Here is a 12,937-nt window from a genome sequence, read left to right as displayed (position 1 = left end):
TTTTTGGAGGGATACAGTGGTAACGGCCAATTTGAAAACATACCAGCGACGATGACAGTTGTTCTCCAATGTCAAAAGGAGCGGGCCTGCGTGTATGTGTTGTTGTTTTCACGACGCGGTAACACGCCATCTTCCGCCGGAATGGAACCGGTAATCCAAGCGAATCATTTGTATAATAAAACATATTCCGATGTAAGTATAATCTGAATCATATACTACAAGCTTCTACCTTAAATGTCCCTTGCATGATGTGTATGATCTACAGGCGTTACGTACAAACGAGGCGGAAACGGCGCGATGGACAGCCTACCGGCAAGAACATATGGAGCTGAAGGAGAATCTACGAATGTACCAAAAAGCTCCTAAAGCGGACATCATGATCCCGATAGGAACGAAAGCCTTCCTTCCTGGACAGCTTTACCATACGGGTGAGGTTATGGTAAGTCATGGATGTGGTTATTTTTCCGACTGTTCCTCAGAACAAGCGCAATTGATCGCCGACCGACGTATTAAGTTGGCAGAGGAACTTCTACAAAAGTACGAACGTGAGCGTTCGTTGTACAACGACAAGCTTGAAGTTCCACTGGCAGGCGAAGCATTTGCCGGTGGCAATGTACAAGAAATCGTTGAAGCTTACGATGAGGAAGCGGAAAAACGATGGCGCGAAGAGCATCGGTACCGTGTGCGCCAAAATAAGCAAAAGGAAGCAAAAGAACGAGCAGCAAATAAGAATGCGGCGCTAGACATAAGCGACAATGAGCTGTTTACCAAGCTGGAGGAAATGGAGCTGCTCGAGGAGTTGGAACAAGAAATGGATCAGCTGGAACTTCCGACCGGGGATGATGATGATGATCAGCTGGGACGCCTGATGCGAGGTGAACTCCGGATACATGAACGACTACGGACTGCACACAAACAAACTGTACCAGAGTCTGTTATCGATACAAAGAGTGGTTCTTCTTGGACGGCGATTCAACAGCAAAGAACAACAAATGAACCAAGAACCGTCGAAGAGGAAGAACCAGAAGAACAAATCGAAACAACGGACGATGAAGAAGATGAAAATGAGGAAGCTGATGTCTCGGCCGAGTTTTCGCAGCTTCTAAACGAAACAAAAAACCGCCCGAAAAAGGAAAAAATCAAAGTATTCCAGGCGAAGCTGAAGGACGTTCGGCAACGGCTGTATCAAAACTCGATGGACATAGTGCAAAAGATAGATCTGTATCAGCTGCACGATGAATTGGAGGAAGCATTAGACTTTTTGCTTCCGTCGAAAGAACCCGAAGAGGAACCGTCCGAGCAACACGGAAGTGATAAAAGTAAGAAGGTTAAATTTGATGAACAGGAACACATCAAACTCATTACCAACATACATCAAGAGCAAACGGGCGAGGAGGAATTACTACATCATTCGAAACCGACACTGTTCCTTCCAATCGTACATTCACCGGAGTGTTACAGTTCGGATTCAAAAGAGGAGATTGTCTCACCGGCCGATATATACCGGAAATTTCTCGCGGAAGAAGAATCCCTCAAACAGTTGCAATTTTCGAACCTGAAACCAATCCTTAAAAACTATAATCAAAACCGCCCCCTTTCGGAACGTCCAACGAAACAAGCGCCTCGGAAGAATACACCCGTGACATCACCATTGCCGGATTTGTTGGGGGAGGTCGTTGAGCATACCAACGCTGACGTGGCAACTGAAGCTGATGTTCAACCGGTGCAAAAGCAGCAACAGCAAAAGAGGAAAGTGAGTCGTTTTAAGCAGCAACGGAACTAAAAGTAAGCATTACTTCCATTGTAGATTATATACATTGTCAAATTTCCATATCCATTGTTTTCTTCAGATGAGAAATCCTTTTTTCAATATTGAATTAATTGATCGGATGTTTTATGATTTAACACGCTGATGTCCGGTTTTTCCAGTTTTAATTTCTCACACTACAAACAGGCGTTCTCTGTAAAGAGACCCTCAATATGATGCTCATTTGTATCTTGCTCAGTTCTATGCGCCTTTGTTATTTAAACCCTAGTTTGTTTGTTTTTCCTCCTATTGCTCTTGGCTCTTCACGGTAATTCTTACAAAGTAAAGAAAGACTGGTGCAACAGATTGACAACTCTGCACGCCATTCATTCAAGCCCTGCATCGAGATGGAGTTCGTTGTGACTTAAAACTCGAGTTCTTCCTGGTTCTGGTTTCCCTAAGTTGTGATCTTCGGCAGGGAAAAGGGAATGATTTGGTTAATTCTCCTATCGTAAATGCGTTCTCTCCTCTGCAATTGATTCTTCCGTCATGCTAGTTTGCTTAGTGTTAAGCCTTTGTTCGTTTAAAGGACTGTTAGGCTTCTCGAGGAGAGCTTCTGAGACTCGGCATTACTTGTCGCTACCACCACGCGCGATCTTACGCAACATTCGATTGCCACAAAAGAACGTGAAGAGTGCCAGTGGGATCAGGTAACGAATCGTCTCAAACATGTTCAGCCGAAGCCAGAAAACACCAAACAGTGCCAGGATGGCACCCAAACCGAGATGGAATCCGAGCGCACCGAGCGATAGTGGGAAGTTTTTCACGTTAACACCCAGTTTGGCCCACAGACCGAACAGGATTACGAGGGGAGCGATACAAAGAGCGGTGAACAGGTCGGATACAAAACGTGGCGGACGTTTTTCCGGTGCGCGGAATTGGTGAACGATTTCAGGGAGAGGTTTTCGCGAGCTGGCAGCATCGACTGATGCGCTCACCTGCTGTCCTTCAACCACGGCAAACTTGAGCTCGAGATCGGCCAAATGCCATTGGAAAGAATTGGAGAGAAGCGCATCGCCTACGATTAAACGCACTTCGTAGAGTCCGCTCTTGTGGCCAAAGTCGGAAGCCCGCGCACCAACATCCATCTCGAACTTGTACGCCTTGCTCGAATCCATTTCGGCCACGAAGATAATTTCCTGGCGAGTTTCTTGTTGGCGCAGTAACACGAATGCCTGGTGAACGGTGATCGGTTTGCCAGTAACATCATCGACAAGTGCTGTCTTCAGGACGACCTTCTGCTGCGAGTCAGCATTCAGAACGGTGGCCAGTTTCGAAGGGTGTGCTACCGAGTGACGTTTTACGCTCGAGGCCGCGCTATCGGTATCACCTACTCCGACCTCTAGAGAGCTTACGCGAACCTTGCCCAGAACGCTCACCTGCAATTGCTGTCGGTAAGAAGGAGCGGCTTCAATGTCCACTCGGTACAAACCGCGCGTAGGAGATGCCGATTTTAGGCTGTACGTGAATAGCGTCGAATCGTCCTTACTGGGGACGAGATTCACTTTGGAAACGAGCGCATCGCTGCTAGTCCGGGACACGATCGTGGTGGACAGCGCGGCCAGAGCAGGTGACAGGGGTTTTCCGAGCAAGTCACACACACGCACACTGAGCATCGGTGCCTCTGGAAGCAGTTGGCCATTGTCAGCCAGACGAATACAGACCGGGGCGATAGTTTTCTGCGACGCAAGCAGCTTCAATGCCTCCAGCAGCACGTTAACACCTTTCGGCGTTTGGACAGAGGCACGCGACAGGAAGTAGGTAGCGAATTTCACCGCTTGTTCCGCTGTAATTGGGGCTGGTTTGGAGAGGCTGCTAGCCAGCTTGAATCCACCGTTAACAATAAGTGCCGTAATGCTTAGACCTCCTTCAAACTGCAGCATTCTTCCATCGACTTCATCGGCCTGCACAAAGGCTTCCTCGATGCGGTCGTACGCAAATGAGCCAGCTGAACCCAACTCGGCAGCCACAGTGAACGCATGTCCGAGGGAGTTTAGTGAATCGTCCTTCTTCAACACCGTTTGCAAGTTTTTACCGAGTGTGGTGCGTACTTTCTCATCGACGGTGAGGCCAGCCTGCTTGGCCGAGTGGAAGTTGTAGTAGACCTCTTGAGCGGTCGAAGCATCCTTCGTTAGAGCCGCCTTCACGGCAGACTCGACCTTTGCCGGAAGTGCTTCCTTACATCCAAAGTTCTTGCGAGCACCAATAAGATAAAAGTTTTTCTCGAAATCCTGCGGCAAAAAGAACATTGTTAGAGAGGATTGTGAATTGGAAGACATTCCGAATAGTGGATGTTACATACATTCAATTTCGATTCACTGTGTAGCGTGAATAAGCGTTTGCAGGTGCTGGTAACATCACCGGCCGGAAGAGCCACATTCGCGGACGAGTAGTACAACGATTGGAGATCATTCGATTTCAGTCCCTCGCTGAAAACCTTCGCAAAACGTTCTTGGTCCAATGCTGTAAGATGACTGGACACAGTGCGTTGTGTGGTTGGTGAAGCGGCAAACCCGACCCCTAGCAAGGCAACCAGCGTTAGCAATCCTACCAAAATAACAACCATAGTAGATTAGAGATTTATCGTAAACACACACGCACACGTACACGCCCGGTAGACCAGCCTCTATGCAAGCCGGTCGGTTCTACTGATCTGTCTTTCCACTTACCCAAGGGATTCATGATACAGCCGGTGGTGATTGACGATGCGGAAACTGCAAACAGGACGTTCCTACGTACAGAAAATCGCAGCCAACGCAGAAATTGAAATGAAATTACCGATAGCCGATGTACACGGACCACGTCAGACGAAAATCGGAGATTTTGTTGCTCTTGCTCTTCTTCTTGTTGCTAAAATGACAGCGCTTCGAGCGAAAACATGACAACACAACGAATTCGACGCAGCGAATTGAGATTCGTGCGGATAGAACGAGGCTGTGTTTATGCCATGTGCGTAGAGTTCTGGGAACATGGTTGAGTTGAACCAATTTGAGCGTTACATTCGTGATTGAAAGCAAAAATTGGCGTTGCATCCGGGTGAAGCGCATTGCTCTGTAAACGTCCTGACAGTAGCAACATTTTGCACCACTTTCCTAATTTATGCACTTTTGATATAGCTCAATAGTTCAAGTCTCAGAAAAGCAGGAAAGCACAAGAAGCAGTGCAATGTACAATGTGTGCAATGAAAGAGATGGAATGATGGCTTTTCGTGAGCCGTTGAGTATGTGTGGTCTGCCGGTGTGAAACGGGGAGTTGCAGGGTAAAAATTGCTAACTGGGATGTTCATGCCGAGCGAGAAGGCAACAAAAGCAGTGCAATGTACGACAGGGATGGGAAGTACTCAGAGAGAGAGAAAGAGATCCGTTCGGTTTGTGTGTGTTCTGTCGGTGTGAAGCGCAGTGAAACTGGGAAAGACGCTTGAGCAGCTCTCTCACAAAAAAGATGGCGCACTTACTTGTGGGACGGAGCCGTTTGCGGACGACCCGTTCCGTGTGTGTCTCTAGCTCCACAAACTTTCAGAGCTGGAGCTAGGTATCAGTTTTCCTTCATCCGGGTATCTCTGTGTGCTGCGCTGTTGTTTTTGGGAAACTATTCCGCGTGGAAAACGGGCGATTCCGGCAATTGCAAAAGGGTGAATAGTTGCCGTTACAAACAATAGGAAAAGAATCACCTAATGAAATCGACGTTCTTCTTGATCGGTAGAAACAAAAAAACAAAACATCCGTGTATCCGACATATCGCGTGGTAGGCCGTGTGCGTGAGAGAGATAGAGAGATCGAGCGAGATAGTTGTGGGGGGGTGTACAATGTGAGTGAGTATAAGCAGTCTCCAGTGTTTGAAATATGCAAGCTTTTTTGCTTTTTTTGCTGCAAGCTTTGTAGTTTTTGATAACTACAGCCGGAAGTGATTCGCCTTCAGTGCGACCGTGCCAAATAGTTAAGAATGTGCTGAAGAAGCAGAAGTGATTTCTTATGTGCTTTGGTTGATTTTGGGAGAAAAAGTACGGAAAATACGAGATATACATAGCGCCTAATCTCAAGTTCCTACAAGAAGGTGTGCAGTTGCGACGCCGTGCCAAGTGAGAAGAAAACGCGCGTTCGCGTTGGGTTCATTTCGGATGGGCAGCAAGTGCAAACGGAGCTGTGTGTAAAGAGTGTTTGTCAGCCCGGTCGGGTTTTGGTCCTGTTCTGTGGCCAAGGCAAGAAGTGCATGTGTAAGGAACGAACAAGTGCAACAGTGGAGAGGACACAGCGGTGCAAGCGGACGCTGCCACCATCATCAGCATGGGACGCAAGAAAGGATCGGGCAAAGCAAGTAAGTATCTATTGGGGAATTCCCCGTATTCTTGGCCATTTCATCCATTGACGGTGCCTGGTGGTGATGTGATTAGAAACAGCTGCTTGTTTGAACAGCATGGGTGACCTTTATGATGGGAAAATAGGGTACATATTGCTAAACATCATTGCACCTGTTTATTGGAACATATTTCATTTGCCCCTAACGGAGTTCACATTTTGTGTAGCATCAGGTACATTATCAAAAGGTACATCATTAACAGGTAAACGGGGACATTTTCAACTTTAATCCAGCCTTACGAAATGGACAGCCCTGTGAAAGTGGACAAAAATATGCCCAAGAAGATACAGGTACAAAACGAACGGGGAGAATCCTTGGCCAAGCGCCACTTTCGACCTGACACACTTGTACGTTTCGTTTCACTCTCTCCATCGCGCTATAGGTGGATGGAAAATTCCACCATTCGCAGCAGCATCACCAACCAGCATAGAACACACACCATGTCAAGTAACTTTACGCTTATAGCGAAAAGTTTACTGATAAGAGTTGTCGAATCAAACAAACATCGTTGACTACAAGGCATGCCTTACTATGATCCGCGTACAGCAATCAGACATTCAATCTTACTGTGTGATGTTGACTGTTTCAAATTCAATTGTGACGCTGCGAGAAACTCACATTCCAATCAGGTGACCATCGCCTCCTTCGATACATACTTGAATAGTTTCGCAGTTCGCGGTTTAAAATACAATCTGTGTTGGCCAATTTGTCGTCGATTCAACTGATCGCAGTAGCCGTTGGTATGCACGCCAACAGAGACAGCGCAGAATACCGATGGACTCCGCACCTATAGTTGAACGGGGAAATCCTCCGAACGTAGTGTGAGGGTGTGACGACTGGGCGAGGAAGGTTTGGAAGCAAATTCGTACATTTACAAATCTATTTTCGCGGACCAACCGCGACCCCTTGATGGTTCCCACTGATGAGTAAAAGCGGGATACGCTCAGACACAGTTGGGCGGAAATATAATTCCGCGCGCGCGGAGTCGTCTCCTTTCCACTTGAATATCTCGCCACGCAGAAGATGGAGCATTTTGGCCCACAGCAATGTTGTCGTCTTGGAAACATGTAGTTTGAAGAGGGGAGTTGGTTGGTGTTGCGTCGACTTGAAATGGCTTTGCAATGTGCGATGTGAGTGGGAGTGAAGGGCATCGGTTGTACCACCAAACACACCTCCACCCCCAGCCGCCCGGACCTAAAGTGGAAGGAAAATCGAACCCATACTCTTCGACCATAAGCAGCGCTTGTATTAGATGTCTATTTAAAGAAAATTTGCCCAAAACGAAGCTTGAGGTGATGGGTGAGGGTAGAAAAGGACGAGTGGCGGAAATGTGTACAAGCACACACACGGGGACTCGGTATGCAACCAAGCACCGTCCGCAAACCATCGACCTCATCGTGATTCTCGTACTGCGGAATGTTTGCTAAAACGACGGTCTATGCATCTGAATCTGTGTGAATGTGTATTTATCTGTATGCGCTTGCAGGTGCACGAGTCTCGAGCTGCACGAGCATTGCATTGATCAGAAGAAGAGAAACAAAACATAAGAACTGGTTGGTTTGTTGCGCTTGCCCTAGCTCCTATGAAAAGTATTTTTTTGTTAAAACATTTTAACCCCCAACGAGTTGCCCAGGTTTTTTGGGGTGCACAGGAAATAATGTCCTATCGATCAGCAGCAGCTATGCACGGTGAGGCCACCCATCATCACCCGCTTCTCCGTAGGAAGGTCTGTTGCGTCCTCAGTGCACTGGCGAGGAGTTTGGCGTTAGGTAAAAAAGGCGAATTCCACGAGTCCTTGGTTCCCGATCGTACTAAAGGACACTCTTCGTCCCACGCCGAGTGGGTGGAAATGCATTAGGCGCCGGGGTAGAAGAAAAACAGAACCGAAGCGGAACCAAGGATAACCGGGGGAATCCCTGCTGTTTCAAGTGGAATCGGCGTTCGAAGGGGCTTACCCACCATCCATCTCCGTTTTGGTTACATTGTGTCTCGCTGGCGTTGGCGCCAAATATCATATGTCGAAAAATGGTACACCCCGAGTAGGAAATTTGTCCGTACGGCCCTCTCGTACGTGCCGACCTGTTTCACGAGAGATCGAGTCTAAATAAGGATGCGTGACGATGAGTAGTCTCCGCATATGTGAGTGCCATGAACGATGACTCTTTCGGTTCAGCGAAGGAGGACATAAACCCTAGGCGGTGACGCACCACGGGGGGAGGTATGAAAATGGGCTTTGGGATGTGGGCCGTGACAAGCGTGCGGGATGGGTTTTCTTGGGACTGTGGCTCAAGAGAGAACAGACCGACCCAGACATTTTGGGTTCTTGTTGCCAATTGCCATTGGGCAACTCAGCACGTCCATCCAGCAGAAGGTTTTGAAGGGGCCCGAAAAGTTGTGCAGAAATTGTCAACAAATTTAGAATAATTTTTAGGGACTATAGAAAGAGAGAGAGAGAGAGAGAGAGAGATAGGGAGAGCGAAAGCGAGAGAGCATGCTTGCAAGTCCCTGTTCAATCTCACTAACTTTCCCATTTTGCCATTAGAACAAAGTGTAATCCTTTGCATCCACCAGCTACATTCGATGAGATGTAGATGAATTCCCTTGGAAAAAGCGCTTCTCATCGTGCGGTACATTTTTGGCGCTGTTTTTCTGTTATTATGGTGTTGAATATTGTATTTTCCACACAGTGCTTTTGTGTGTGTGTGTGCACGTCCAAACGATTGCTTACCCTGGCGAGAATCCAACCTAAACGGAAAGCGAACCTTGTGGTGATCCCCCGCCCCTTTCTGCCCTTCTACTCCATAACCTCGCATACCCTCATCACCCTCATTAGCAAACATCCGCAACAATAAAAAAGGAAGCAACAAGAGGGAGATCTGAGACGGCGTCGTCGTCGTCGAGCCCTTGCCGCGTTTTGCCGGGTATGCCGTTATTTTCATAGTATGGGAATCCCCCTTACGTAATGCCGAGGGAAAGAGTGAAGCGTCATAACATCACACAGCATACGCGCACACACACACACAAACATGTATTCACCCGAGTACTAGATGTCTGGTACGGGGGAAGCCGTTGTTGACGGCGCTATGAGAAGGGATGCGAATGAGCAAGTGAATCGGAATATTGTACCGCGTTCACTTGCTCCGTTGTTTATGGTCGATTTTACAAGGGTGAGTAGGATGAGACACCCTTCCCGCAAGGGGTGTGCACCCTGCATTTGCCCTCTGATAAGTATGCTGGCATGTTTTCCTGCTGTGTTTCGGTGTGTTTGTATGTGTATGTCTGTGTGTATGTTTGCCGAAGCGAAGCCAAAGAAAGTGTCGCACGATGGGAAAAAAGGACACCAGTCTTTGCCGTTTTCCGCGCCTGGCGTGCCGGGTCAGTTACGTTGCAACAATGGTTTGCTGCTGTGTGTACACGTGGGTGTATGAGTGCGTCCTTAGGCTCGTTCTTTTTCGTTTTCTCTCTCGCTTCAACTTGTACTCGTTGGCATCACAGGCTCACAGCCTGCTTCGTGTCTACTTACAGCGAACAAAACGCACACGTTGTCGTTGTCTTCGCGACGAGTTTTCGATGCGTTCGTTTGCCTTCTTCCCGCTTTTCCTTCACCCACTCACCCCCACCCCCTTTCCCCCTCTTCTCCCACGTTCCGTCGGTATGCCTATTCTCGCGGACGTGCTCGAGCCTCGGACAAAAATAAATCATGACACCAGGGAGTCTCAACGATGGCCGACCATGCGGCGAACCGAGCGAACGAAGACGTCAACATTTTGCGATTACGGGGAGCTATCTACAACACATACACTCAGACAAACGCTAGGGGTGGCAGGAGGAAACATGGAGAAGGATGTATGGGGGGATACGATGAGCAACAGGGTGGTGTAACGGAGAATGTTGCCAACGAAGTGGATTCCCTCGTTTTGCCTGTGCATCCTATCTGGCCGCCTTCACCGCAGGGTATGCGTGTGTGCCGAGAGGTTTCAAGGTAGTGCTTCCGAAAAATGTTTTTTTTCCTCTCTCGGGACAGAAGTTCCGGGTCTGAAATTTGGGAAATTTTGAACATTGGTACATATTTTTTGATCATTACAAAATTAGTGAACACCATTACAAAAGTGTTCAATAATATACCAACGAGGAAAGTGCACGTTGTTTCTTGAGAATATAAAAAAAATGCTTTGCAATGAAAATGTGGCAGAATCATAAAATGGGTGTGGCATTCTAATGCTGATGGCAGAGAAAAGTCCTAAAATTTGGTGCTTCTTGCTTGCTATTGATACTTTAGTTAGTTTTTGGTACACCACATGATACTTTTTGACAATTACTAAAAGTTGCACAAAACTATTTTAAAAATATACTGTTTGATATCGAAACTTCATATAAACTTATGTGTGTTAAATGAAAATGTATCTCAAGCCCTACATAAAACGAAACAACGTGAAACAAATATCCTATTGTTGTTTTATGAACATTCAACGTAGTATGTTTCAATTTCGAAAGCTGTGCGTGTTAATAAACACAAAATGAGAGGATTTCACAGCACAAAACCGTTGAAATACAGCTCCATCTCCTCTTGGGACTCGTTTTGGTCGCATTCTGTTTTCTTGCGTGAGCGCTGACTCCGTTCACCCCCAAAGCGTGTGTGTGTGTGTGTTTGAGGGGATTTGCGGGAGGACTTCTTTCTTTTAAAAATGAAACACAACTCCCAACGCAGTATTGGGTAGGATTTTTTTTAACGCCCACCAGGGACAGTGCTGCATGAGCTTGAACGTAGACGAGGGAAATCCCTCTCGTTACTGTGGCACCGCACCATCGGATATGCGCCCGGAACACACGAAACCGTCATCGAAAGAAAACATCATCGGAGGCTTTTCTCTGAAGACGATGGTGGGATTTTCCATCGCTAAACGATGCTCTGTGTGTTTGTCGGGTTCTTGTCCCCACGTTTCCTTTTTTTTGGTTTTCCTTCCTTTCGATGGCATCAGCGATTGCGCAAAGGTGGCCCCAAACCCAAGAAACTTTCGGCGCTTTGGCGGCTTTTGTGGAATCCGGTGGCCGTTCAAAGAAGGACGCACAGCAGGACGGAAGCAACAACCGTTTTGCCTACCTTCGAGCGATTCCCGACCCAGAATACGATGAGGAGGATGATGTTTCTTTGTTTGTTTATCCTTCGCCGCTTGCCTAAACCATTTTCCGTTGAGGACGAGAAAAGGAAATCTCGCTTATGTCGCAAGAGTTTTCTTCGAAACTCATTTCATGACGGGGATGGAAAGAAATTTCGGATAGAGAGCGCGACTGAAAGAGAAGAGGCTGTGTAGAACTTGGCTTACATATTCACCTTTTATTTCACTGTTTTTTTTTCGAAGAGGAATGAAATCTTGGATGTTACTGCAAGATGTGCATTAACGTTGGTGATGTTTTAGGGCCAAACACCAGTCAGATACAACATGTCAAACACTCCAACAACATGGGCACTACTCAACATCAAGACACCCTTGTATACTTCACACTTTGTTACTCGTCTTGACCCATTTCGGAAGCAATTCAGCATACATTTTGCAACTTTCGCAATATGTGTGAAACTGAATTAAAATGTTGCATTTATCGAAGCACAGTTATCTCATTGTTACTTGAGCTCGATTGCAATTATTCCTTCTATTCGTAGTTTTACGAAAACCCCAAAGAGGATGTTCACGAAACACGAACTGCTGGACTCCTCTTTAGTTGTCAAGTAACATAACAACCCAATGATAGATTTATCGTTTATCATTATATTTATTTTATTTGCTCAATTTTGCCTGCTTCGAACAAATAACACTCGTCACAAAATTCAACTCATGTGTGAATGCATTGGACAAACACACTGCTGAGTGATCGCGTGAAAATATGCAACAAAAAGTGCAATAAGCCGCACGTAACCACCCGCTCGCATAGCCTCACCTAAATGAATCACTTGAAAAAACAACGAAAACAAAACGAAACGCAACTCGAACGAAAAGGTAAAAGACCGTGCCGCGTGTGATGATGAATCATATTTATTTATTTATCCTTCAATACCGTGTGTCAGGCAGAGTAAAACTGCGGGCAGAAACCGGCGGCGGTGGAGCACGTAGTTTACGGTCTTCTTGAATGTTGCTCCGGTTGTTCCGGCCAGGCACAAGCACCCTGGCAATGGCTCGATGGCGTTTGCGGTGGCAGGTGGTAGTAACAGGTGAAACGATTCAACAGACCGGAAGCAGGCAAGAAGCCGCCCGCCTGCTGTAGCAACCGGTTCCGATGTTTTGTTCCCTCCGCCTTGGTCGCAGACCGGGATCACTTTGGGGAAGATGACTTCAGTGCGCTATGACTCAGACGATTCAGATGGCGCTCCATGCCCTCGCCTGAGTTTATTGGGGATTCGCATGTTGAAATGAATTCGGAAATAATTTCATTGCTATTCTGCAGATTCTTCTAGCTTCCTTCATTCGACACACACACACACCCAATGCCGGCTAATGGCCAAAGGGGGTACATTTACAAATGATTTACCCATTTTCTATTGCTATCTTTTCATGCTCGGACTGTTCTATTCGCCCTTATTATCATTATTATTATCACCATTATCACTCCTTTGCCTGTGCGCGGCATCCTCAAGATCACGTTTTTGGCACTTGGCTCTGCCTGTGTCTTTCCTCTTTATTCGACCATTCGCGAGCAAATAGATGCTGCGGTAGGTGTGTGCGCATTTTCACATCGGTATAAAGCATTGCTTGAAGGAGAATTTGAAACATGTTGCGTTGG

General features: G+C 46.9%; 3 protein-coding genes across 3 annotated transcripts in view; 2 read left to right on the top strand and 1 right to left on the bottom strand.

Moving 5' to 3' along the window:
- The first annotated feature begins 115 nt into the window (after positions 1–115).
- LOC128302163 (unconventional prefoldin RPB5 interactor-like protein) lies at positions 116–1,979 on the top strand. Its single transcript, XM_053038913.1, has 2 exons — positions 116–192; positions 266–1,979. The coding sequence occupies exons 1-2, from the start codon at positions 142–144 to the stop codon at positions 1,781–1,783; spliced, it is 1,569 nt and encodes a 522-aa protein (XP_052894873.1). The 5' UTR covers positions 116–141; the 3' UTR covers positions 1,784–1,979.
- On the bottom strand, positions 1,922–4,661 carry LOC128302161 (dolichyl-diphosphooligosaccharide--protein glycosyltransferase subunit 2). The gene is made up of 3 exons (XM_053038912.1): positions 4,477–4,661; positions 4,110–4,354; positions 1,922–4,038 (listed from the first exon to the last, which is right to left on the bottom strand). The coding sequence occupies exons 1-3, from the start codon at positions 4,487–4,489 to the stop codon at positions 2,377–2,379; spliced, it is 1,920 nt and encodes a 639-aa protein (XP_052894872.1). The 5' UTR covers positions 4,490–4,661; the 3' UTR covers positions 1,922–2,376.
- A 1,158-nt stretch (positions 4,662–5,819) lies between these two features.
- LOC128302160 (mucin-5AC) overlaps positions 5,820–12,937 on the top strand; it is a 39,136-nt gene continuing 32,018 nt past the window's right edge. The window contains exon 1 of the mRNA XM_053038911.1: positions 5,820–6,121. Within this exon, the coding sequence (XP_052894871.1) occupies positions 6,091–6,121 (31 nt within the window). The 5' untranslated portion in view covers positions 5,820–6,090. The remainder of the gene's footprint in view (positions 6,122–12,937) is intronic.

This window comes from Anopheles moucheti, chromosome 3, assembly GCF_943734755.1.
Source record: "Anopheles moucheti chromosome 3, idAnoMoucSN_F20_07, whole genome shotgun sequence".
NCBI classification, from domain to species: Eukaryota; Metazoa; Arthropoda; class Insecta; order Diptera; family Culicidae; genus Anopheles; species Anopheles moucheti.
This window is presented reverse-complemented; position numbering and strand designations above follow the sequence as displayed.

What these genes read in the sequence shown, in the direction of transcription:
- LOC128302163 (XM_053038913.1), top strand. Translation starts at nt 142, where the DNA reads ATGGAACCGGTAATCCAAGCGAATCATTTGTATAATAAAACATATTCC. An exon ending in ATAATAAAACATATTCCGAT is followed by an intron (nt 193 to 265) that starts GTAAGTATAATC and finishes TATGATCTACAG; the next exon opens with GCGTTACGTACAAACGAGGC.
- LOC128302161 (XM_053038912.1), bottom strand. An exon ending in ACAGTGAATCGAAATTGAAT is followed by an intron (nt 4,039 to 4,109) that starts GTATGTAACATC and finishes TTTTTGCCGCAG; the next exon opens with GATTTCGAGAAAAACTTTTA.